Consider the following 24,479-nt stretch of genomic DNA (forward strand, 5'->3'; position numbering starts at 1 on the left):
TTCACACCTACATGAAATCCATCCATCCATCCATCCCGTTTCTGGTTGTCCTCTCAAACAAGCTTTTACTCTTGATGCACATAAACGAGTCGTGGCAAAATAATTCGATTCACACGACTGAGAAGAAAGGATTAAAAAACAACAAAGCTCTGTATGAGTACATATTTTTTCAACCTTCTCTTGTCATTGTGTATTCTTTTCTGCTTCATGGTATTCGTCCCGCTCATAGAAACTATGTGAGAGCCACTGTAGATAATTGGGACCGTATCCACAAGATTTTAGTGTACTTTTACTGCATGGTATTTAAAAAAAATCAGCATAACTTATCTAAATGAGACAGGAAAAAAAACAGGGTAAATATTATTTAAAATGAAATTACCTGAGTTTACTATTATCATTACGCATAGAATTTAAAGAAATTTGTAGCAGAGATGATTATACACCAATTAAAAAATGAAAAAAAATAAATATATCAGGCTGTAAAGTAAAGGGTGCATGAATTACTAAGCAACCAGTTCTCTCAACGAGATTCCTCCTTTTTTTCTTCTCTCTCTTGTTTACTTTTTCTTCTTGTATATCATTTAAGTCTTTCTCTTTCTTGACTGAACCACAGGAGTGTGACTGGACGGTCCTCTCGCGTGTGCCACACAACGCCTCGTTATTATTATTTTCCTTCATATATTTATTTATCTTCGACAATTGTGGGATTCTTTTCTACTCATGAGGTGGTCGCGTGGGCGACAAGTGGCTCCAAAGACGCCCTCGTAAATAATATTCACACCAGCTGAGATTCCATATAATGAACATCCAGAATAAAAATTTCATATAAGTGAGAAAAATCTTCATTCTATTCCAAATCAAGTATCTCTTGCTATGCCATCCAAAAGCTTTCCTCTTGAGAATGCATAACCGTTAACGTCATCTCAAAGTATATTTATTTCTCTTTTATTTCTTCAATCTCCGTCATTTTTTTATTTATTGATAAACAGTTTTTCTTCTTTCTTGGTCAAACACAAAAATGAAAAATGTTTTTTTTTATATTTTTTGTATTTTCCATATTTAGTTCTCTCTGAAATACAAAATTATACTTTATTTAAAAATATTATTACATATGAACAAAAATATTATATTCAAGTTTTAAACAAGCTATCTTAGAAATTTTAAATAGAATTATTTTATGAGCATTCCAAATCATTAAAAGCAGTTTCTAGCATAACCATAAGTACCATAATTCAACAGCCATCAATGATCTGTCTAGTTTCTTTATTCTTTCATCTGAATTTATATTTCGCATTGACAAGAGAAAGCAAGAATGGTATAACTCAATGAGCAATGAGCTTGCTATGAATTTACTTCCCACACGAAGAGAAATGCCTCCGAAAAATTATTGGATGTCATAAAAAGTATAACTAAGAAAATTCCCTTACTCTCTTATTCTTTTTACATTCTCACATTTACTACAAGAAAGCTCATCAGCACCAGTAGACTCATAAACTATCGTACAGCTTTGGAGAATGAATTATCTTGGAGCACAGAAATTGCATATCTCTTCAACTTCACGCTCATTCCATCTGTCGTCGCTTGTTATCTAATGATTGCAATGTCACATCATGTTATATGACTCATTACTTTGATTTCATCAATCGATATTTTTCTTACTTTATTATAAGAACATGATGACGTATTCATAAAATTTCACATATTTTATAAACTTTAAATTAGCAAATATTTTTTAACAATGGTTGAACAACTAAAAGAGTAATTAAAATATTTCGTAAAATCAATTTAAACTAAACCTCAATATTTTTCCATTCAAAAGTCTTCAATAATTGATTAATTAAAGGAAGTGGCATGAAGAAAGGTCTCATCATCACTGGAAAATGGTACTACATTGCAAGAGAGCAATATTCCCTCGACCTATGCCAAATCTCCAGTTATCCTCGAGGGAAGTAAGTGTACATCTTGGAACGAAAGTACTAGGAAATTGCCAACTTAATTACTGTCTATAATCCTGAGGTGCTTTAGTACAATAATTAAAAAGTTATTATGCCCAGGCTCACTTCTACTGGTATTTGTACTCGACAACCGCAAAATATAACACTTGGTTCGAGAAGAATTTAAACATTGCTCTTCTGGAAACTCTACGCAAGTATATTTTCTATTAAGTTTCTTTATTACATTTTTAACAAATTAAAATATTACTGAAAAAATGCAAATTATTATTGGCGTGATATAACAGATTATCAAGAAGTAAAAAAATGAGATCTACAATTTTCATTACCGGAGAGATTGTAAAGATTGAAAGCTTCGATTATTTGAGCAGAAAACGGGTGATGGATTACTTGGAGACATTTTTAAAGTATTTAAATAAGATTAAATCCTTAAAGTATTAACATTATAAAATCAAACTTTTTTAACTAATTAAAATATTTCTGTTAATAATTATAAAAAAATAAGTGAAATAAACCAAATTTTTTGTATTCTAAAAAAAATTAAAGATCATAAAAACTAAATTAAATTTCAGACGTCAGAATGCTTGCGAAGTTATCTCTATAGAAAACCTACGATTAAAGAAGAGTGAAGGTCTTCGTTTATTATCGGCCTTGTGCAATTTGCGTCATACATTAAAAAATTTATACTGCTGGAACATTTTTGGGAAGATGGAAAATCTTATTTCAGAACATTACAGGAACGTTGTTAATTCAAAAGTTTTCTTTAATAAATATAGAATTGAACAATTTAATGAATGTTTAAAAGCTTTAGGAAGTTTAGATAAATTAACTACTATTTCATTAAACTATATTTACTTAGCTATACCAAATGAAGAGTCACTCATTGAATTAGCTAAGTACATAATTAAAGAAAAATAATCATAATTATTTCATGAGCAGTAATTTTGGCATATTTATATAATACGTTTTCATATTTTATTTATAGAACACTTAGTCATCAATGAGAATGGCTTCAAATACTTTGTACAAAAGAAGAAATGCCAGTGATACCAAATTTACATGATGAAGTGCGTAGTTATGCAATACCAGATTATACATGGAAAAAAGTAAAAGTGTTAGCACCATCATTAAAAGTTCAAATAGTTTTCAGTAAGAAAATTTACAGTCAAATAAATTACGATGATGTCCAAAAAGCAATATAACTTGTCATTTTTTTACATCAGTTCGAATAACAGGATATGAACAGCAACAACACTTTCTCACGGAAAATATACCGCTTCATACTCTAGTATTATCATCAGAAGTTGATCTAGAAACTCAGACTCCACTGATGGTTGACTGTTTTATCAAACTCCTCTGGTCTTGGTATCCGGAAACTCTAGGTAAAGTATTCGATTCTTTTCTCTTCAGCAGCACACTCTCCAATGTGTTCTTGTTGAAGATCGATAAAGAGGAAATTTTCATTTTACTTTCTTGATTTTTCCTGCTGTGAGAATAGATATATTATATAAAATATTTATTCATTCTTTAAAATAGTTGATTTAAACTTACGATTATGGCATCAACGTGAAGATTTAGATCATCTCTTGAAAAATATCTTTATCAATTTACCCAAATTAGAAACTTTTAAGTTCATGGGAGAAATTAAAACTCTACAAACTATTTCCACAATGTGTTGTCAAATTCAAATGAAGCAATCAAGTAATGTTCTCATTAGAATTCTCATCATGGTTTAAAAATTATTTAAATATTTACTTTAGAAGTGAAGGACATTTCAATTCAAATACAAACACCGAATGAAAAACCTTATAATTTCGAAAATTGGCAAAAAGAAGTTGAAAGTCTCATTGATTCTTTTAAAAATGATTTTATTCAAATGAATGTGCGATTCAAAATTGAATTCTACCCTTATTAATGAAATAAAAAGAAAATGTACCAAATTTTCATTGAATAAATTTTTTTATTTATAAATGCTGTTGAAAAATGCTTGAAAATTGAAATACTTGACATAATTTCCTTGTAAGCCTAAAAAATTGTAAAAATTAACAATTTCATTGTAAAATTAAATATTTAATTATCGCTATTCATATCTAGAGTAGTAAATCAACTCATATTTATTACATAATAAATTAAGCAAAATATTCATCAATAATATATATCAAGTACTAAGCTTTAGTACACTCTTGTTGTTCGAATTTAGGATATTTGGCTTCTACCTCTGCCCAAGTAATTTTCCCATTACCCAAGTCTCTCACAACACCAGGAATTTCATCTAAATTGATTCTGACTTGACCCATACTATCTCTTTCTCGCAGAGTAGCACTGTGAGGAACTTTCAAAGTATCAAAATCGACTGTGATGCCAAATGGAATTGCAATTTCATCAGTACGAGCATATCTTTTTCCAATACTTATTGAAGAGTCATCAACTTTGTGTGAAACATCAGCTCTCGTTAGTCCTTGCGACAGCTGTTTAATAAATGGAACAAACTCTGCGTTCCCACTAAGAGGCAAAATTGAACATTTTAATGGAGCCACCACTGGAGGCAAGCTTAAGAAAGTTCTCATTTCATCATCTTCACGTTTCCTAAAATTATGCTCAAAGATTGCATACATTACTCGGCCTATTCCGAAAGAAGGTTCAATAACAGAAGGAATTATTTCTTCAACGTGTACAGTTTTTTGATATCTCTTGACTATCACCATATCCTTCGTAATAGAAATATTGGAGCCATCATCTAATTTTAGATCAAATGTCCCAGAAGTTTCTAAAGATGTTTCTAAATCATTTAATTCTTCTTTTCCTATTTTTGATAATGTTTCTAATACACTCTTTGCTTTATTTCTAAAGTTTTTTCCCACAACTCCTCGATTAGGCACTGCTTCACAAACATCAACAACTTTAGGTTCAGGTAATTTCTTTTCAGCTGCTAATCTTACTCCTGTAGCCTTAGTATGCTGAGTTAAATCATACGCTGATCTATCAGCACATCCAACACACTCAATCCATCCATAAGAAGTTAAACATTCTGCATCCCAACAATCACAAGCATAATGAGCCATTTCATTATTCATATGTTGACGAAATCGGAGCTTCTTTGGATCTACTCCGACTTTTATTAAAAACAGTTGAATTCTTGCCATAAAGTAACCCAACGTTTCATTTGCTACAAGACCTGAAACGACTGCATCTCCAATAGGAATTGATTGAGCACTTTTACCATCCATTTGATTACATGCAGAGTAGAGAAGCATAACAGTATCCTTAACTGATTCAAATTTAGGATGAGATTTGTTATTTGGATCACAAAAATGCTCTATTTCAGCCATGGTAAACTCTCTAACACGAATTAAACCAGAACGAGGAGAGATTTCATTCCTGAAAGCGTTTCCAATTTGAGCAGCAGCAAAAGGTAGTCGTTCTTGATTGAACTCCAAAAGCCTCTTAAAATTAACAAATATTCCTTGAGCTGTTTCAGGTCTTAGGAATCCTTTAATTAAACCAGAAGGACCTATTTGTGTTCCAAACATCAAATTGAATTCAATTGGATCAGTTAAATCGTTTCCAGTTGATGGCGATTTCATTTCGAATTTTTTGACCACTGCAGCCATCTCATCTTTATTCATTCCATCAAGTTTGACAACAATATCTTTGCATTCTTCTCTGACTGTATCATCAGTTTTCTTATCAGCAGCAATTTTTTCTAAATGTGCTTTAATTAAATGATCAAGTCTAAAACATTCTCCACTCTTCACATCCTTAACCATGAGATCAGCAAACCTATCTACATGGCCTGATGCTTTTAGAACAGGCTCTGGAGTTAAAATTGAACAATCAACCTCCAACATTTGCTCTTCTAACACAAAAAAATTTCTCCAAGCACTTAAAAGATTGGCTTTAAAAGCGCAACCCATTGGTCCAAAATCATATTGACCAGTAATACCTCCATAAATAGCAAAAGACTGATCGAAGAAGAATCTTCTTTTCAAGAGGTCTTCCATTTTTGCTCGATCAAAAGTTTGAGTATCTGATACAAAAGATAACTCCTTGTCTTCCAACAATTTTTTACGAAACTTGAGTTCAGCGACTGCTTTTTTAACATCTAATTCTGGTGCTCCATCTGCTTTAAGTTTCCTCACCAAATCACCCTGTAAAAAAAAAATTGTAAATAATAATAAATACCATTAAAAATAATAACTCTTCAACAGTAGAATAAAACTGATAAAATTATTAAATAAAAGTAGATTGATTATTGATGAACACGTGTGAATGTCATCCATATGGTTACCTGCTCTTTAACACTGGCACGAAGTGGTGCCAATGCTTCTTCAATTTTTGGATCTGCCATGTCAAGAGGGTAAAGTAATTTAACTTTCCTATTCGTCTTAGTTGAACCCCAATTTGGATTAGTTTTTGAAGAACTAATGCCGGTTTTAAATTCTCTGTTTACTTGAGAGACAGTTGGTCTAATGTACGAGTAACTTTGTTTCAACACGAATTTACTCCCCACTCGCAGACTAAAAAAAAATAATCTCATTCGTGTGAAAGTATTACAATAAACTATACAATCCAACCTAAGCAAATCCAATCGCAATACTGTAGAAAATTGCACAATTCAGCGGAAGATTGAAAGGTTATGTACTCATGAGTTGACTTGGAACACAAAGTTTTAGAAAAAAAAATAGGAATTATGACTTGACATAAATTTTCCAGTATAATGAGTAAATTATTTATAGAAATTGAAACGCCATAACGAATTTCAAGATAAATCTTTATTAGTTATTTTGAATTCTTCCACTTATATGCAAATTATTAAATTACAATTTAGAAATGTCTTTTTATACAAAATAAACCTTTTGCACCATCTAGAATGGGAGCACTGAAGGTTTCACCAAATGATACTGTCTTACCTAAAAGCCCAGAAATGGCTTTTTCATGTCACCGGGAATTGTTAGTTGGTACTCTGGCCAAAAGATGTCTGTAGTGGACAATTTGTTGGTTTTTTACATTTTTAAAATTGAATTTGTCCATCATCGTTTTAAAGAAAAATAGTTTTATCTATTTTGGAGTACCTTTACGTGATTTTTAAAATTTTTAGAGGATTTTCCCATTTCAATCCTCATTTAAAAGAGTTCAGGTACATTATTACCCTAAATTTTGGCCCTTATTCTATCTGAGGTTTTATTGCACTCTTCAAGGTTGGCAAGGCAAATATAATTGTCAAAGGATACAGTTTAACTACCTAGGCTGAAAAATATAAAAAAGAAAAAGTTAGCCATTTCCAGAAACGTGCTTGGTCACTGTTATTCTAAACCGTTGATTTATAATATCATGTACTAAAATTCAAAAATTTAATTTAAGTTAAAAATAATTATTATAAAAACAATTTTTCTTTTAATGTATTTTTTTATATCTAAATGTTTTATATAGTATATTTTGATGACTAGATAGAGAACAATTTAATTACACATAATTTGAGATTACACATGAAATGAATTTCAATTAATTTCATGGAATAAAGTTGTGAAAACGCAACTTTAAATAATGTACTAATTATTCTCATTCTATATTTCAATTAAAAATGTACCATTGAAAAATATTAATTTAATATATATCTATACAAATATTAATTGAAATTAATTATGGCAAAAAATGTACAATATTGTTGAATATGTGCTTGGTCCCTGTTACCCTAAACCGTTGATTTATAATAAATATCATACCAAAATTCGAAAATTTAAATTAAGTTAAAAAATAATTGTAAGAAAAAAAAAATTTTTTTTTTTTAAATGATCTCATCTTAGTACGTTGGTAATGTTTTTTACCATACGCACTTTTTTAATCATCGATCGTTTTAAAAAAAAATAAAAAAAAAAAAAAAAAAACCAAAATAATTAAAAACATGCAAAAAAATAAGAACAAAAAAATCTAATTTTTATTTCCGTCGTTTGGCTGGTGGAGGCAAGCAATCCTCCCAATTCTCGTTGAATTTAAATTTACTGATATAATTTATTATATATTTGGACGTTACTGGCATATTAATACTGTTCAAAATCGATTGAGCAGTCCTGAACGAATTAGGAAAATATCTATCGGTTCTTTCCCGCATATATACCCAACGACCGTTCTTGAAACTACATTCGATTATTTTGTCATCGAGCTTTTCTATTTCTTTAGTAATCGGAATAGAACTATATGGTTCGCTTAAACCCCCAACATACAAGTGACCAATTTTTTGTGATAAAATACCCATACCTGATTCGACGACTATTTTTAATTTGAAATCCACTGAATTCAACAATAGTGGCTTCCACTTCAAGACGGTTGCTGCAGGTCCAGGTATGTAGGGCTCCTTCGAAGGCTGGAAGATCAGGCCGTCTGGTTTATGACCCAATTGTTTCACAAATTTTTCACTAAGTAAACTGTTCACTTGTGTAACATCCCAAAATTGCTTCTGACGAACAGAAAAGGGTTCTTGATCTCGTTGTATTCGGCTTTCCTTAAATGCTCTAATTCGGCTTCCTATCACTTCTTTCTCGATTATAGCATATCGCTCGATAAAAAATAAGTCTGTCACATCTTCACCATCACATATGATAATGTCAAAAACTAAGTACCTAGGATATTTGGTACCATTTACTTCATCAATAACCATTTCTCCATCTAATAAAGTATCTTTCAGAGTTCTTGAAACATCTTTACAATGTGGAAAAGACAATCCAGATACCTCAAAGACACTATTATTTCTATCAATGAAAAACACTTCTTTGTTTGCTTGAATAAGCATCATATATCTAGTACCATCAGCTTTCCATGATACTTGGTATGGTCTGATATTAAATTGTATTATGTTATTCTGATCCATAGAGACAGGTTGAGAACCAGGAAAACCACTTCTATTCCATTTGCAGATTTTTTGAACTCTTCGTTGAATTCCCATAACTTTAGCTAAATCTCGTACTGGTTTTACTCCAGGAACTCCAGCCATGAAAACTCGATCTTGAGTATATTCACGATTTCCACCTTGAGTATGTTGTTCTCCATTTCCTTTCAAATGATCGTATTCTAAACACCAAGTTGGTAATGGTGGTACAGGAAGTGCATCATTCTCATCATCATATCGCCTGTATAACTCTTTAATGTAGTCTTCCTTATAAATTCCAGGAGGTCTAGCTGTTGAAAATTCACTTACAGCAGCATCCAAGTTGAATATGTTACTTTCAACCAAGTAACTTATTAAAAGAAACCCAGTTCTATTAAAACCGTGGGTGCAATGAACTCCAATGATCTCAGATGGATTACGAGCAATAAAATTTCTGCAAATTTTGATGAAAACTTTTGTTTGTTCTATGGAGGGAGTTTCTCCATGACCACGACATTGAAGCTTGTAATACTGACATCCATGAGATTCAACATCAGCTTCATTATAAAACCTGGTGGTATTTGTCAAATCTATTAGTAATCCCATTTTCAATCTTTGACACTTTAATGATGCAAACAGCATATTCACAGAAAAACGACATTCTTCGGAAACTTGATCATTAAACTCATCAGAGAGTGGTGTTTTGAACGCGAGAAATTTATTGTTTATTAATCCAATACATTTGCGAGGACATGATAACCATCGTGAAGGGATCATCCCTTTACCACCTTCGGAACTTCGGTTTGACATTGTTTAATCACTTCACCTCAACAGTATGAATTAAATATTTCCCTATCACAAACACTCACTTTTCCTCTTTACTTAACACAATTGCACTTGTATTTTAACAAGAATATACACAAAGCAAAAATTACACGATGTGCACAGGTTGAGAATAAAAACTCGAGTGATTGAAAAACCCCTCCGGTTGACTAGATATTGTGCGCCACCTGGTAGCGTATTGGATACCTCTAGCGGCATTTCTACAAATGAATCATCAATTTTATTTATTTTCCTTAATTATTATTAATAAGAAACTTTGTAATAAATAGTCGTTTTGCTAAAATCTAAGTGATAAAATAGAGTGCTCTTAATTAATTTGCTTTAGAAAATATAATTAAACAGTAGAAGTGAAAACATTATGTGTATTTCAAACTAAATTGTACTCTTTAAGATTAATATTCAACAATATTGTACATTTTTTGCCATAATTAATTTCAATTAATATTTGTATAGATATATATTAAATTAATATTTTTCAATGGTACATTTTTAATTGAAATATAGAATTAGAATAATTAGTACATTATTTAAAGTTGCGTTTTCAAAAACTTATGTCATGAAATTAATTGAAATCTGACCGAACGACGGAGATAAAAATTAGATTCTTTTGTTTTTATTTTTTTGCATGATTAAAGTGAAGTGAAATGTCGTGAACTACATTATAATTTAATGTTTTTAATTATTTTGTCTTTTTTTTGTTTTAAAATCGATCGATGATTAAAAAAGTGCGTATGGTAAAAAACATTACCAACGTACTAAGATGAGATCATTTTAAAAAAAAATTTTTTTTTTCCTACCAATTATTTTTTAACTTGATTTAAATTTTCGAATTTTAGTATGATATTTATTATAAATCAACGGTTTAGGGTAACAGGGACCAAGCACATATTCAACAATATTGTACATTTTTTGCCATAATTAATTTCAATTAATATTTGTATAGATATATATTAAATTAATATTTTTCAATGGTACATTTTTAATTGAAATATAGAATGAGAATAATTAGTACATTATTTAAAGTTGCGTTTTCACAACTTTATTCCATGAAATTAATTGAAATTCATTTCATGTGTAATCTCAAATTATGTGTAATTAAATTGTTCTCTATCTAGTCATCAAAATATACTATATAAAACATTTAGATATAAAAAAATACATTAAAAGAAAAATTGTTTTTATAATAATTATTTTTAACTTAAATTAAATTTTTGAATTTTAGTACATGATATTATAAATCAACGGTTTAGAATAACAGTGACCAAGCACGTTTCTGGAAATGGCTAACTTTTTCTTTTTTATATTTTTCAGCCTAGGTAGTTAAACTGTATCCTTTGACAATTATATTTGCCTTGCCAACCTTGAAGAGTGCAATAAAACCTCAGATAGAATAAGGGCCAAAATTTAGGGTAATAATGTACCTGAACTCTTTTAAATGAGGATTGAAATGGGAAAATCCTCTAAAAATTTTAAAAATCACGTAAAGGTACTCCAAAATAGATAAAACTATTTTTCTTTAAAACGATGATGGACAAATTCAATTTTAAAAATGTAAAAAACCAACAAATTGTCCACTACAGACATCTTTTGGCCAGAGTACCAACTAACAATTCCCGGTGACATGAAAAAGCCATTTCTGGGCTTTTAGGTAAGACAGTATCCTTTGACTGAGTTTTTTTTTCAGCGATGATAAAGTTGCACTCTAAACTATTGAGCGATGAGTATTATTGGTAGATATCTATAATGTTCAATACAAATTGAACTTTATTATTATTCTGATTATTTACACGTTTCATAAGTTTACATATGTAATCTTTATCCATTATTATAAAGATCAACGCAAAATAATGGCCTGTGAAAATCATAAACATTTGGCCATGATAATAAAAAATACTCATACTAGCTTGCGAGATGATTCTCAAAAATTAGGTCCAGAAGAAGCTTGGTCTCGCCACATTGCACAAACTCAAAAATTACAGGTATATTTTTAGCTTTTCTTAATAAATTTTATTTTTTTTTTTAAATCTCGAATATTTAAAATACGATTTTCAATTATTTTTCTCCAGGAGTATGCTACATCAATGCAAAAGTTAGCCACAACTTATTGGGATCTTAATAATAAAATTTCAAATGGTAATGTGCGTTGTCGAATTGAATGGATTAAACATCAGTGTTTCGAATATTTTTTAAAAGAAGGTAAAAGAAAATTTCATCAGAGAGAAATTGAAATAATTTCAAAGTTATCATCGTTTAAGCCAGTCGAAAAATTAGAGACATCTTTACCCTGGAAAGAAGATAATTTTAGCAAAATTAACTTATTAGATATTGGGAGTTGTTATAATCCTTTTGCTAATGATATTAATTTCAACGTTACTGCTATTGATTTAGTACCATATGACGACAAAGTATTACAATGTGATTTTTTAAATGTTAAACTTGGAGTTAAAACAGTTATTTCAGAAGATAAAACGAGAATAGTGGAATTAGGAAAAAATTCATTTGATGTTTGTGTTTTTTCTCTACTTTTAGAATATTTTCCATGCCCAAAGCAAAGATTTTTATGCTGTGAAAAAGCCTATGAATTACTGAAAAATTCTGGTCTTCTTATAATAATTACTCCTGACTCAAAGCATGTCAATGCTAATGCAAAAATAATGAAATCATGGAGATATGTCTTAGCTAATTTAGGTTTTATGAGAATAACATATGAAAAATTGAAACATTTGCATTGCATAACTTTTAGAAAATGTATTAACAAGGATACAGCTGTCAGATGGATAACATTACAGAATATTCCGAAAAATGACATTTTATTTTCCTCTTATTCTAATATTTATATTCCACAAGACTTTCACTCTTTAGAATCAAATGAGTCGGAATCAGAAGAAAATAAATTTGAACAACATGATCTCGTTAATTATTTTGATACATTACCATTTGCAACTGATATACTATAAGTTTATTCGTTTTATAATAAAAGTTATTTTACACTTTAACTACAGCTTTTCCGGTATTTCCACCTTTAAGCATACTCGTAAACGCATTAAACATATTTTCGAAACCTTCTGTCACCGTTTCATGATATTTAAGTTTTCCTTCACGAATCCATGTTAAATTTTGTTGAATTCCTTCCATCCAACGATCTGCCCAACGTATTACCATAAAACCTTCTACCTTTAATTGTCCTTTTAAAATTGCTGGTTGAACAACTGTACACTTTGGTAAAGCATCCATCTCAGATTTGTATGCTGAAATGGAACCGCAAACTGAAACAGTTCCCATCAAATTCATTTGATACATCACAGTACTGGATATTTCTCCACCTACCTATAAATAAATATGATTATATATTTCATTAATTATTGATTATTACAATATCATATATAAATTACTAATCATTTCATACATTGTCGAAATAATAATCAATTCCACTAGGGGCAGCTTTTTTTAACTCTGAACCAATGTCTTGTGTCTTATAATTGATTGCATAGTCTATTCCAAGATCTTTGGTAAGCCATCGACATTTGGCATCAGTCCCAGCAATTCCAATAACTTTCAGACCCAAGATTTTACCAATCTGACAAACATGAGAACCAACAGCACCAGCAGCTCCGGAAACAACTAATGTATTTCCAGCTTGCGGCTTGCAAATCTCCGTGAACCCAAAGTACGCAGTGTTGCTGAAAAATAAATTTGAAACAAAAATTCAGAAAGTAATCAAATGAAAGTATCATGACGTTAAAAAAATTTTTTATCATTAAATAATTGTTTTTAATCATGTTCGTTTAATAAATATATGTTTTTACGAGATAAGTACCCAGGCATGCCTAAAACACCAAGACAAAGTGATATCGGAAGATCACCGAGGTCAGGTATAAGATAAGTCGAGAAATTTAAAGTATTCGTAGGATCAGAAGTACTAGGATTAACAATAGTATGAGTTCTCCAGCCCAAATGACCAAAAATATATTTTCCAACAGGAAAATCAGTATTTTTAGATTCAATAATTTTTCCAATTTGAAATCCTATCATTGTTGAACCAAGTGGATATTGAGACATGTATTTCCACATGTAAGGGTCAACTGATAGATATTCAGCCTGCACCAAATATTCTAAAATCAAAATAGTAAATTTTTTAAAATAATTTTAAAAATAAAAATAATTAAACTTTATAAATACCTCCATCTTTGATTGATGGTAACTGTTCCTCTACTATTTTCACATCTGTTAATTGGGGATCTCCTTTGAAATATTTTTCAATTACATATTTCTTTGCAATAACCATTGTAAAAAATATTTTTTTATTTCTCTAGTGATTGGATGAAATATAAAATAAATATGAACAATGCTCTAAATTCACTTAATATCTGCAAACGCTTGCAATGAGAAAGTTTATATATTTGTTCACTTATACATTAAAACCAAAAGAATGAGAATTTTTTTATCATAATGATTAATTTGAGACGTCATTGATATGATAATTATACTTTTCAATGATATCTGGAAAATGTTATCTTTTTTTTTTCTTGAATAAAGATACATCTTCTCAAATTACCTGAAAATTAATCGTATGAAACTGTAACTATTAAATCATAGTCATTTTGTTTAAATATGTATACACTAAATAAGTAAACAAAAGGAATTAATAAAACATTCACATTTAGAAAATATCGATTTTTCAAATTTTATATTGCATAATCGCTTAAATATAAAATATTTACAGTTGAATTATTTTCAATAATAATAATAATAATAATAATAATAATCAGAATAATAATATTGGAGTACTAATCAAGGCTGATGGCAGTGTTTTTACTAGTTACTTTTAATAATTTATCAGAACTCTTTGATACTCGAAGTCTCTGGGCTGGTTTCAATATTTCGGCAATAATTTTTTCATCACTGAGTTTTTCTGTCTTTTGAGATGGTTCTGGAGATTTTAAACGGCCACTGAGTGATTGTGAATCACTTATCAATTCAGATATTGTAGCAACTGATGATTCTGAATCAGCTTCAGGAATAGTCAGTCTTCCATTGACTTTTCTTTTCAATGGACTAACTCCTAACGTATATGAATCTGTTCCTAAACCTATTGAACCTTGTGCTGGATTTTCCTCCGTTCCCACAGGTATTTTTAATATATTCATTGGTTCTACATACAACTAGAAATAAAACGTTATTTTTACAAATTAAATATTTAACACAAAAATAATTATTAAATATTATCATGTCTCTTACTGCATCGAATGGAGAATCCAACAATAATTCCTGAAGAAATCGACGTGCGGGCAAACGATACGTTCCACTTCCTAACCGTGCAGCAATTTCAGAGAAAATACACGTATCCTATTAACGTAATCATCCACTTATTAATAAATTGTATTATTCATAATTTTGTCAGTATTGAAATTTGTTTAATAATATCACTCACTTGAAATTTTTCAGGATAACTTTGTCTTAACTTTAATAAAACTTGACGACTATAGCGATACAAAACAGGATTCGATAGACGTTGTGTATTTCTCAAAATATCCCTGAAAATATTAATTTCATGTTTTAATGTATTTTTAACTATATATTAAGTTTTAGGTACATATGATTGAAATATTGATTTACCTTTGAATTTTAGCATCGGTTTCGCTCATTACTTTTCCCTCATTAATATTTTTTTTATAACATACTAAGCAAATTTGATTATGATCTTTACCAATATCATACTCTGAACTATTTTCTTCATCAATATTGCTCGAATCTGTATTCGTTTTAATACTTTCTCCTTCAGGTACAGAAAACGATAAAGAAGATCGAGAAGTATGAGGGAATAATATTGATAGATTTTTTGGAAGACATATGCCCATATACCATGAGTCACGGGGATCTTCCTCTCGTGGAGGTAATGGCGGAGGAGGTAGAGGAGTTGTAGTGAGCATATTATCTGTCGTCCAACTACGGGATGATTCTAATTCTGACAGACTTTGTAATGACAGTCTTCCATCTGAACTATACATCTGTAAAAATTATTTAAATAAATAAAAATTATCAATAATTTTCTTCCTGAATTAATCCCTAATTACCTCTAAACTACTATGTGAGTAACTCGGCCTGCGATGTCTTTGTAAACTTCGAAGTTTAGCATAACCTTCTGCATCTTGTTGACTTAACCTTTGTATGCTTGAAACAGGACTTGGTGTTTCTCCTCTTTCACTGTAAAAATTAAAATATTGCAAATTTATTTTAATAATAACAATAAAATATATTTCTAATAAAAAACAAAATGATAGTACTTACGGAAAAGCATAACGTTTGACTTCAATATCTGTTGCTGCACTTTCTGAACGATTTCTTGTCCTTCGCACCAAAGGTTCAGGTAATTCTGGTTTACCATCACTGAGACTACGATGATGTTTTTGAATAGGAACAGGACTTGGTACTGTATAAGGATTGGTAGAAGGAACAACAGGCCAATAATCACCTCGTCTATATCTCACACATGGCCAATTGAGTGCCGTTAGTGCATCAGCGCCTGCACTGTTCGTACTAATTAAACTCAAAGCATACATTGCTGTTGCACGTATCGAGTAATAATGACAAGATTCGGCCATAGTAGTTATCATTTCAATTATACCAAGATTTTGGAGTTGTTCTACTCCTGCTGGTGAAGTACCTGCATGTCCTAAAGCCCAAAGAGCTGATTTAACTTTAACTAATTTTTCATCTAAGTCGATATGTTGATCTAAGTCCTCACGATAAAAACTTCTTTCTGGAGTTGTACGTTGAGAATCATCAACGCTTAACTTTCTTTTTATTTCCAAAAAAGAATTGGTCTTTCGTGGTGTTCGACAATCATTTGTTTCCATTACTTCTGAGTCAATGATTGTTTCAAGTCTAGTTATTGACTCCACCACATCTTCAGCTCCAGATTCTTCAGAAACCAAATGATAATCGTCTATAAATGATCTACTACTTTTAGTTGCCTTCGAATAAGACTCTGTATCAGTAGTTCCAATGTCTGGCCGAAACCTTTGAATAATTCTAGCAAATCTTTGAAAGACATTTCTCCTCATCAACAATTGCAGTCCTAATTCGTGTTGAACAAATTGTCCAATTAAATGAGGAGGAATGAAAACATCACGGGGTAAAATAACCATATTACTAGATCTTCTTGGATAGCTTCCGTTTTCGCTACGTTGTCTTCTAGTTAGAGAATCATGGATTTCACCTTCAATAAGACCCACGTATCTGTCAGAAAAGCCATCTGATTTGGTCCACTTTTCTAGTTCTTCAACAGGGGACGGAAGTTTTGTAAAACCCGCTTGAAGCGCATATAGACGAATAAAAAGTAAATATCCACGATCACCCAAATTTGGAAGCCATTTTTCCCACGCGCGATTGAGACCAGTTTGTTGAAAAAATGATTCCAAATATCCAGGCTCTTCACACATTTCATGAAGAGCTTCCAATGCAGCTAAAGCAACTGACTTGCTATCATCTGCTAGTCTATCTACAATTAATGACAAAGCCCATTGACAAGCATCGGTTATCTTAGCTCTGAGTATCAAACGTAGAAATTGTGTAGCGTATAATCGTGTTTGTTCCACACTAGCTGATGATATGATTTTCCTTAAAACTTTTCTATTTGGACCATCTCTTGAATAATCAAGAGTAGAAATAATGAGTTTGACATAACAGTCATGATTAGTGGCAATAGCCAAGTCTTCAAGTTTCTCCAATAAGTTGAAGCTTTTAAGAATAACAGTACCTTTGGCCGAATGGCTTAATTGGCCAAGAAATAAAAAGTATTTTTGGCAGCACGTTGTAGTCATGTGCCGTGGTGAGAATAAACACTCGTGAGCAGATGGTAAAGTCTTGATAGCATTAATTTGATCAGCAATATCGCTGATTAATTCATTTAACAGTCTAGTTCCTTCTGGTTCGTGCATTTCAAGAAGACAATTAACTAAATCACAACCTGCTAAAGTTGCATCTCGCGCTAAACTCGCATTTGTAATTAGTTCTACACGGCTAAATGTATTAGAAGAAGGTTTAAAATAACGTACTAAGCGTTTCATAAACAATTTATGGTCAGAATCCAAAACTGAGTCTTCTCGCGAACGCAAGATTGAACGGATTACCGGCCAATTCCAAGCAAGAGCATCTTTAGAGCTTAGTACTTGAGCATCTTTAAGTAGTGGAGTTGTCGGTGATTCACGTCGCAACCAATTTCGACTCGAAGTTCTTTGACGTCTAGGCATAGAGGGCAATAGCCATGTACCTGATTGAAGAATCCGATCAAGAAAAAGACTAGATGGTGCTGGTTTTCGGCGCATCATTGCATGCATTCTTCCTAGGATCGTAACAGCTGCTAAAGCTTGATGTCTTCCGAGACTGGCGTGTTCTAGAAGATTTGGAAGAGGCGGTGTTAAATCACAGACGTCTGGAGGAAGAAGTGAGTGAGCAAGATGAAGTAAACCACCGAGAAGTACTGCAGCTCGCACTGAAATAAATGTATCTGCAGAAACAATAGTTTCAGCTAGTGCACGATGAAGTCCGCATTCCAGTAAAATATAAACGAGTAATGATAGGTGTAATTCAGTGATGTTTGGACAATGAGAAGCAAGAGAAGGTAAGACTGATTTTCCTTCAGCAGCTACAAATCCTTCTGAAAGCTTCCAATTTTCACGTTGTCGACAGGGATCTACAGCGGCTAAAGCAACGTCTGGTTCATCAGTCCACATTGGCAAAGGAAGCCCTAATAATTCATATAATAATTCTAAAACTGCACCACGTACTTCCAATTGTTCCACATATAAAATATCAGCAATTGCTTTAAGTCCAGCATTGTCATTTGGATTACAAAAATTTATAACTCCAGAATAAGATCGTAAAACACTTAGTAAAGCTTGTTTACTTGCAGCAAATCGTGTTTCACGATTTTCACGTGATCGATCATTTATTGATGTATGTAATTCACAATAAGGCGAAGCCAAACACATCAATGATACACTACTCCGTGTTTCCGGATTTGCTAATAATCTTAAAAGTACACCAATGATCGATTCTATTATTGCAGGACTCAAACCAGTCATTGCTGCTCTCGTTAGAGCACCAACACCACCACAGCTGATTAATAAATTTGAATTCAATACACCCAGTTCGCAAAGTGTTGCTAAAAACACTCTGAATGATCGATCTTTCTCTTCAAGGCCTCCATTTGTTAAACTTATCAGAGATCTGGCCAATACTGGGCTAAAATGTTTTGGTGCCAATACAAGTATTCGTCTTACCAGTCGTAAAGCTTGCATTCTTTCGATATCATTTTTTAAATTGATATCCATGCTACGAGCAATAAAGTATGGATAATGGAGTTTATTAACCGTAAGAACATCCTCTTGCTTTTTAACCAGATATCTAATTGCACGTAAAGCTGCTGCTCGTACTTGAGTTGCTTCTTGAACAAGTCCCACCCGAAGGCTGTTTCAGAAATAAGTGTTATATTATCAATAAAAATTTTAAAATATGTTACAGCAAAAGTTAGAAAGCATTTATATTTATTTATCGTTATTGATTCCATTCAGTAATCGGATTCTTATAATCAACTTGTTAATATTTATGAACTAAATTTTTAATATTTACCAGCAAAGGATTTCTTCAAGACTGTAACCGAAGTCAGTAAAGTCATTGTCACTGATGAGCCTTACAATAGCATTCAAATAACCTAACTTTTTCACACTCGAAACTCCTTGACGTAAACAAAGATTCGTCAAAACTTCTCGAATATTTTCTTGCACTCCTGTGATAATCATAAAATTAATTAATATAAAAAACATATTTTGAAATATATATAAAAAAATCAAAATTAAAAAATGAGGTTATTCAACTGACCTTTTGACAGATCAAGTTGAATACAACTACTCTCGTGATCCGAACGACCTAAAAAAAAATGGTATGAATAAAAATATTAAATATTAATAATAACAATGACAATATAAGCATTATAATTAAATATAAAACTTACTGCGATGTGGTCTACTCGTGCGTAGACTCCTACCCCAAATCATCCAACTTGAGATTGCCATTTTCACGCCGGTCGCTATCCACGATCACTATTCATTTTTTTAGTTCCTTCAAACCACTCCATTTGTATCAAATATTTTAACTTCATCACTGAAGCACTATAAATGCTTACTATTACTGATAATCCCTGAGTAACTCGACCGAAGTGTCATACGAAAAACCCAGGGGTGTGCAGGGGTGTAAAACCGAATATCTACGCACATACTATACATATATCTAACAACAAATGCGTCAGACTATATATGTATCCCTGAATGTTGTGTATTATTTATTCAATGAAATTTACCACGTGATTGGTTCGCTTTTGATGCTGTCTGATTATTGTGATTGCACTGTGACTATTACTATTTTGACATAAACAATTGTCATAATATTTTTATTATTCATAAAGTCTAAAGAACTATTTCATTTAACAATGGCTAATTCACTGAGCAGCGTTGAAAAACTTGAACATCACATACAGCAAGAGTTATGTCGTACAAGACCGTCTTATAGACAAGGAAAGAAATTAACAGCGGTTAAGGTAGAATTGTATCCTAAAAATTGTAATTAACTTCAATATTAATTTTGACAACAAATAATTAAAATTAATATCCTTTGAAACTATTAGTTTTTAGCTAATTGAGATTAGCCACTACCACTTTTATCTATTATTGCTACAAGACTTTATTAGTTATACTCTCTTATCTTTTTATGATTAATGAGTTTATATTCTAGTATTTAGAAATATCCCACGTCAATTTTTATTTGAACTTTATTATTTATTTAAGATTCTACCAAATCTATCATGTTTCCTTGACACTTTAGCTCTATTTAACAGGTTTATACCATCAATAATGAATCTCAACACTTGATTGTAACTGGTGTTCCTAAATTAAACTTGATTGAAGATTTAAGACGAATCAGTATTCCTTATGGTATAATTAAAGAATTAACCATAATTCCTGATTATCCTTCTGAAGAATTTACAGAAACATTCCATATACGTTATGAAAGAATACAAAGTGCTAGGTAAAATGAGATTTCAAAAAATTTATGCATCAATTAGATAATTATTATCGTAATTTTCTATTTTTTCTAATGCATATCTGTTATATTTAATTTATTATTTGTATTATATTTAGAATTGCAAAGCGCTTCCTGGATACAAAGAACTTTTATGGAGGAATTTTACATGTATTTTATGCTCCAGAACTAGAATCAGTAGCTGAAACCAGAAAAAAATTGATTCAGAGACGTAGGGAAATCGCAATAAGAATACAAAGACAAAGAGAAGAAGCTATTAATTTGACATCTGATAAATTTGAACCTAAGTACGATATAAAGTTAAAATGTCATTATGTGAAATGTAAAACGTAATTATTCCATTACAGAGAACAATATCATAGACAGAAACGTCATCCTGCATTACCATTAACCGAAGAACGGCTTTCGAAGAATTATCCTGGAAGGACTATAACTGATATTTATGATGGAATTCCTAGAGAAATAGATCCACGACCAGTTTCTGAACCCAGCCTACCTACGGCAAAAGAGTCGTTAGGACAGTTCAGCAACTCAGGTAGTTCGATTACTCATAATTCACAGAATGATGGTTCTAATGATAGTGGAATCAATGAAAAAAAGATAAGAATGAAAAATTATAAAGGGAAGACTGTCAATAATGATGTGAAAGTTAAAGTACTACGTCCTCAATTAGTCGATACAAAAAAACTTATTCAGTTCACTGCTCCTAATATGAAAATATTCTCTGCTGTTAAAAAAGTAGATAAAGGAATAACTATCAAATTGTTGCCCAAATTGAATGAAACTAAAAGACGTATCATTGTCAACGATGCCAGGTAAGTTATAATAGGCTTCGAATTAAATTTTATCTTTACTTATATCTGAAAAAGAATGAGAATGAATTTTTTCAGTGTATCGCAGTTGGTGAAACCTAGTACAGATCTTCAAGCAAGTATTACGTCAGTAAAAAATTCTATTCGTGAAGCACTACAAAATAAATAAGTATAATAATGAATTTAATGGAATAAATAATCATATTTTATATACCAATAATTTTTATTTTTTTCTACAAATCTTATAAAAATCTATATCTTTCGCTATTGACAATAATGTATTATCAGTTTCTCGAATGTAGTCTTCAAATTCACCACTTACAAAGTTTTTACTAAAATTAGATTTAATTTTTACTTTTTTTGGAACCGGAACTGCAGGTTTAAAGGCAAGACCCGAAGGGTTATATTCAGAATAAAGCTCTTCTGGTGATAATTTAGCTATTTCTGGAGCAAGATTCCCTTCTCCAGTAACTGGAACACCAGCAGCAATATTCTTAGATAATTTTTGGACAATACTGTGATAGTGTCTTTGTAAAGCTGCCAACTCCCATAATGCTGCACAACTTGCATTAGAATGCTCAGGCTCCTCCAGTTCTGGTTGATAACATCCATCTCCGACATTGCTATCAGTATCTAGTAGAATATCTACAAACTTACATTTTTGAAATAAAGATCTTATGATGCCTAAAAACCCTAGAGCTTCATGATGATGTAATTGAAGGCTCATTATCATTATTCTTTTAATGAAAGCAATCAAACGATTCTGGGTAACTCTCTTTCTTCGATTAATTAAAGATAGAACTAAACACTTGATTAGTATTTCACAGTTTTCAGGAGAAGTCGTGAGATCGATATCTAATAAAATTCGATAAAGATGAGAATAAAATCTGAAAAAGTAAATACAATTGATAACTAATGAAATTCAATTCGATATTTTTAATAAAAGTAACCTACTAACCTCTGGGGATCAATATTTAATGCTGAACCTTGACCAGAAAGTATCATGAAAATTGTTTGAATACAATGGAGTTGTTCTCGTTGTCCTAGATATCCATTTTCCATTAAATGGTTAATAGCATTCACTAAATCTTGATAAAAGTCTAAATTGATACAATGTGCAAATCTGTAAGAAAGGTACAAAATGTAAATATTACATGATTATATCTTTGCTGAAACCAAAAATGATTAGTATCGTACTTCGCTAATCCTTCTAAGCAGACAGACAGAAGTTTACTTGTTGGAGCGTGTTTCAATATTCTAAAATAGATTGTAAAAACAATAGTCGTTATTTCTGTTAAAATTTTATGAGACTTTGCTTTATCTTCTTCTGCTTTGGTTTCTAATAATTCTTTTTCAACCTGCTCCAATTTTTTATTCCTCTTACGTTCTCGTTTGCTTAAAGATAGAATCCTCTGCTTATGATTCATAAGTGTCTTCTGTTTATGATCTTCTTCACGTTCTTTATCAAGATTAACATTTTTTATTCTAAGAGCTAAGAGTATTGACAGCACTTCTGTATGCATAGAATTACCCTTCAATTTTATAAGTTGATTTATTTTTCTTACAATCGTCAAAGATAATTCTGCTTTCTTATCCTCTTTAAATATTTGGGTGAAACATTTAGCAACTCTTTCACGAATATCTGGTCGTTTATTGTTTAAATAAGGAATTAGGAAATCAGTAATGTTAAGTGAAAAATTAAAATAAGGATGTATTGTCAATAAGTCACACATGCAAGAAATAGATATTCTTGCAAGTTGTATTTCCAATTCAGATACAACCCGAGTATCTCCCTTTTTCTTCCTCAATGTTCCTGCCAATTTTTCTAATTTCTGGAGATAAGTTTTGTAATATTTGAGAAGCATAGATTCATAATTCTGCAAATGAAGAGTTTCTTTTTTATCTAAAAAAAAAAATATATACAGTTAAAATAAATAAAAAAAACATATAGTATAATTAATTATAAATTATATAGAAAATGAGAATACATTTTACTCCCTCTTGTTTAGCTTGATGAATACGATAAGAAGGCAACAAGTCCTTAAATACTTCTAGCAATGAAATTATTACGATTTTTTTTAATGCGATAAATGTTGGTGTATTTTCTTCCATCATATCAATTAAAATTTTCAAGTTTTTCATTCTATTTTCTGGATCTTCCAACAAATTACTAGCTAGTAACCCAACTTTTATTTTTCTGTCATTGAGTAATTTTTCTCTTCGTGCTTTTCGCTCTTCAGGTGATACTGTCTCATCTTCTTCATCATCATTCACTTGTAAATCTAGATTTGCTATAAGCTCATTATCTCCACTAGCTTGTTCTAAATCACTATCTTCATCATTTGCACTGACATTTCCTTTATGATCTCCATTCACATCATTTTCTTCTGCATCTTCTGTAATTTCTTCTTTAACTACTCTTTTTTTTAAAACTCCTTCTTTGGTTTTAACTGGCAAAAGAAACCGAATCCTTTTCGGATTTTCTTCATCATTCATTTTTTCAATAACTTCTTCATACTTTTCTTCAAAATTTTCCTTTTCTAATTTTCTTTTGTTCTTCCTAACCTTTAATTTTTCTGTTTGTTTTGGATGACCGTTTGTTAGTTTCATTGTCTTTATTTAATTATTTTAAATAGAAAACGTGAAACTTTATACCATTTTTTAGAAAATATTTTCACTTATTATTATTCAAGAAAATTAAAAAAATAATAATATTCGATAATTCAAAGCGTGCAACCTACACGTGTTTACCTATCAATGTGTCGATGACGCTCAGACATTTTAGGTTAGGAGATCGTTGCTCCGTTTCAGTCGGCATACAGGGCATGTATACATACATTTAAGTGTAAGTGTAATATTGTATTTACAATTATGTAAATTCAGTATTGCACTTAAATAATGGCAAAATAA

The 24,479-nt window shown here is 30.9% G+C and overlaps 8 protein-coding genes across 10 annotated transcripts; 3 read left to right on the forward strand and 5 right to left on the reverse strand.

Annotated features, from left to right (window-relative positions):
* Positions 1 to 2,532: 2,532 nt before the first annotated feature.
* On the forward strand, positions 2,533 to 3,715 carry LOC118064813 (uncharacterized). Its single transcript, XM_035079686.1, has 4 exons — positions 2,533 to 2,538; positions 2,574 to 2,848; positions 3,147 to 3,334; positions 3,489 to 3,715. The coding sequence occupies exons 1-4, from the start codon at positions 2,533 to 2,535 to the stop codon at positions 3,686 to 3,688; spliced, it is 669 nt and encodes a 222-aa protein (XP_034935577.1). The 3' UTR covers positions 3,689 to 3,715.
* A 194-nt stretch (positions 3,716 to 3,909) lies between these two features.
* GlyRS (glycine--tRNA ligase) lies at positions 3,910 to 7,256 on the reverse strand. Of its 2 annotated transcripts, XM_035079780.1 has the most exons (3): positions 6,527 to 7,256; positions 6,241 to 6,469; positions 3,910 to 6,100 (listed from the first exon to the last, which is right to left on the reverse strand). In XM_035079780.1, exons 2-3 carry the CDS (start codon positions 6,298 to 6,300, stop codon positions 4,118 to 4,120), a joined length of 2,043 nt encoding a protein of 680 aa, XP_034935671.1. In that variant the 5' UTR covers positions 6,301 to 6,469; positions 6,527 to 7,256; the 3' UTR covers positions 3,910 to 4,117. The 2 variants fall into 2 exon arrangements, with proteins under 2 accessions (XP_034935671.1, XP_034935670.1); XM_035079779.1 differs by having other exon boundaries at positions 6,241 to 7,256.
* Positions 7,257 to 7,887: 631 nt separating this feature from the next.
* On the reverse strand, positions 7,888 to 9,763 carry LOC118064873 (mRNA-capping enzyme-like). Its single transcript, XM_035079783.1, has one exon. It carries the CDS (start codon positions 9,622 to 9,624, stop codon positions 7,888 to 7,890), a length of 1,737 nt encoding a protein of 578 aa, XP_034935674.1. The 5' UTR covers positions 9,625 to 9,763.
* A 1,565-nt stretch (positions 9,764 to 11,328) lies between these two features.
* Positions 11,329 to 12,614, forward strand: Samtor (S-adenosylmethionine sensor upstream of TORC1). Its single transcript, XM_035079687.1, has 3 exons — positions 11,329 to 11,387; positions 11,491 to 11,636; positions 11,724 to 12,614. The coding sequence occupies exons 1-3, from the start codon at positions 11,375 to 11,377 to the stop codon at positions 12,612 to 12,614; spliced, it is 1,050 nt and encodes a 349-aa protein (XP_034935578.1). The 5' UTR covers positions 11,329 to 11,374.
* LOC118064927 (prostaglandin reductase 1-like) lies at positions 12,594 to 14,059 on the reverse strand. Its single transcript, XM_035079877.1, has 4 exons — positions 13,837 to 14,059; positions 13,475 to 13,769; positions 13,064 to 13,337; positions 12,594 to 12,984 (listed from the first exon to the last, which is right to left on the reverse strand). Exons 1-4 carry the CDS (start codon positions 13,940 to 13,942, stop codon positions 12,643 to 12,645), a joined length of 1,017 nt encoding a protein of 338 aa, XP_034935768.1. The 5' UTR covers positions 13,943 to 14,059; the 3' UTR covers positions 12,594 to 12,642.
* A 305-nt stretch (positions 14,060 to 14,364) lies between these two features.
* On the reverse strand, positions 14,365 to 19,984 carry rictor (rapamycin-insensitive companion of Tor). The gene is made up of 9 exons (XM_035079874.1): positions 19,673 to 19,984; positions 19,540 to 19,587; positions 19,291 to 19,447; positions 15,946 to 19,128; positions 15,732 to 15,861; positions 15,274 to 15,665; positions 15,089 to 15,191; positions 14,896 to 15,003; positions 14,365 to 14,819 (listed from the first exon to the last, which is right to left on the reverse strand). The coding sequence occupies exons 1-9, from the start codon at positions 19,731 to 19,733 to the stop codon at positions 14,445 to 14,447; spliced, it is 4,557 nt and encodes a 1,518-aa protein (XP_034935765.1). The 5' UTR covers positions 19,734 to 19,984; the 3' UTR covers positions 14,365 to 14,444.
* A 14-nt stretch (positions 19,985 to 19,998) lies between these two features.
* LOC118064926 (RNA-binding protein 48) lies at positions 19,999 to 21,782 on the forward strand. Of its 2 annotated transcripts, none has more exons than XM_035079876.1 (5): positions 19,999 to 20,254; positions 20,552 to 20,742; positions 20,856 to 21,044; positions 21,105 to 21,572; positions 21,658 to 21,750. In XM_035079876.1, the coding sequence occupies exons 1-5, from the start codon at positions 20,147 to 20,149 to the stop codon at positions 21,662 to 21,664; spliced, it is 963 nt and encodes a 320-aa protein (XP_034935767.1). In that variant the 5' UTR covers positions 19,999 to 20,146; the 3' UTR covers positions 21,665 to 21,750. The 2 variants fall into 2 exon arrangements, with proteins under 2 accessions (XP_034935767.1, XP_034935766.1); XM_035079875.1 differs by having other exon boundaries at positions 20,002 to 20,254; positions 21,648 to 21,782.
* A 10-nt stretch (positions 21,783 to 21,792) lies between these two features.
* Positions 21,793 to 24,363, reverse strand: Noc3 (Nucleolar complex protein 3). The gene is made up of 4 exons (XM_035079879.1): positions 23,558 to 24,363; positions 22,767 to 23,472; positions 22,528 to 22,692; positions 21,793 to 22,456 (listed from the first exon to the last, which is right to left on the reverse strand). The coding sequence occupies exons 1-4, from the start codon at positions 24,177 to 24,179 to the stop codon at positions 21,793 to 21,795; spliced, it is 2,157 nt and encodes a 718-aa protein (XP_034935770.1). The 5' UTR covers positions 24,180 to 24,363.
* Between the last annotated feature and the right edge of the window lie 116 nt (positions 24,364 to 24,479).

This window comes from Chelonus insularis, unplaced genomic scaffold, assembly GCF_013357705.1.
Source record: "Chelonus insularis isolate UGA/USDA-ARS -01 unplaced genomic scaffold, ASM1335770v1 contig_25_pilon, whole genome shotgun sequence".
Lineage (NCBI taxonomy): Eukaryota > Metazoa > Arthropoda > Insecta > Hymenoptera > Braconidae > Chelonus > Chelonus insularis.

What these genes read in the sequence shown, in the direction of transcription:
- LOC118064813 (XM_035079686.1), top strand. An exon ending in TCACTCATTGAATTAGCTAA is followed by an intron (nt 2,849 to 3,146) that starts GTACATAATTAA and finishes ATGTCCAAAAAG; the next exon opens with CAATATAACTTGTCATTTTT. An exon ending in TTGGTATCCGGAAACTCTAG is followed by an intron (nt 3,335 to 3,488) that starts GTAAAGTATTCG and finishes TCTTTAAAATAG; the next exon opens with TTGATTTAAACTTACGATTA.
- GlyRS (XM_035079779.1), bottom strand. Translation starts at nt 6,489, where the DNA reads ATGAGATTATTTTTTTTTAGTCTGCGAGTGGGGAGTAAATTCGTGTTG. An exon ending in GTGCCAGTGTTAAAGAGCAG is followed by an intron (nt 6,101 to 6,240) that starts GTAACCATATGG and finishes TTTTTTTTACAG; the next exon opens with GGTGATTTGGTGAGGAAACT.
- LOC118064873 (XM_035079783.1), bottom strand. Translation starts at nt 9,624, where the DNA reads ATGTCAAACCGAAGTTCCGAAGGTGGTAAAGGGATGATCCCTTCACGA.
- Samtor (XM_035079687.1), top strand. An exon ending in CACAAACTCAAAAATTACAG is followed by an intron (nt 11,637 to 11,723) that starts GTATATTTTTAG and finishes ATTTTTCTCCAG; the next exon opens with GAGTATGCTACATCAATGCA.
- LOC118064927 (XM_035079877.1), bottom strand. Translation starts at nt 13,942, where the DNA reads ATGGTTATTGCAAAGAAATATGTAATTGAAAAATATTTCAAAGGAGAT. An exon ending in ACCATCAATCAAAGATGGAG is followed by an intron (nt 13,770 to 13,836) that starts GTATTTATAAAG and finishes TTTTGATTTTAG; the next exon opens with AATATTTGGTGCAGGCTGAA. An exon ending in TTGATTATTATTTCGACAAT is followed by an intron (nt 12,985 to 13,063) that starts GTATGAAATGAT and finishes ATTTATTTATAG; the next exon opens with GTAGGTGGAGAAATATCCAG.
- rictor (XM_035079874.1), bottom strand. Translation starts at nt 19,733, where the DNA reads ATGGCAATCTCAAGTTGGATGATTTGGGGTAGGAGTCTACGCACGAGT. An exon ending in CACGAGTAGACCACATCGCA is followed by an intron (nt 19,588 to 19,672) that starts GTAAGTTTTATA and finishes ATTTTTTTTTAG; the next exon opens with GTCGTTCGGATCACGAGAGT. An exon ending in CTTGAAGAAATCCTTTGCTG is followed by an intron (nt 19,129 to 19,290) that starts GTAAATATTAAA and finishes TTTCTGAAACAG; the next exon opens with CCTTCGGGTGGGACTTGTTC.
- LOC118064926 (XM_035079875.1), top strand. Translation starts at nt 20,147, where the DNA reads ATGGCTAATTCACTGAGCAGCGTTGAAAAACTTGAACATCACATACAG. An exon ending in AGAAATTAACAGCGGTTAAG is followed by an intron (nt 20,255 to 20,551) that starts GTAGAATTGTAT and finishes TCTATTTAACAG; the next exon opens with GTTTATACCATCAATAATGA. An exon ending in ATCATTGTCAACGATGCCAG is followed by an intron (nt 21,573 to 21,647) that starts GTAAGTTATAAT and finishes GAATTTTTTCAG; the next exon opens with TGTATCGCAGTTGGTGAAAC.
- Noc3 (XM_035079879.1), bottom strand. Translation starts at nt 24,179, where the DNA reads ATGAAACTAACAAACGGTCATCCAAAACAAACAGAAAAATTAAAGGTT. An exon ending in TGCTTAGAAGGATTAGCGAA is followed by an intron (nt 22,693 to 22,766) that starts GTACGATACTAA and finishes CCTTTCTTACAG; the next exon opens with ATTTGCACATTGTATCAATT. An exon ending in TTAAATATTGATCCCCAGAG is followed by an intron (nt 22,457 to 22,527) that starts GTTAGTAGGTTA and finishes TTACTTTTTCAG; the next exon opens with ATTTTATTCTCATCTTTATC.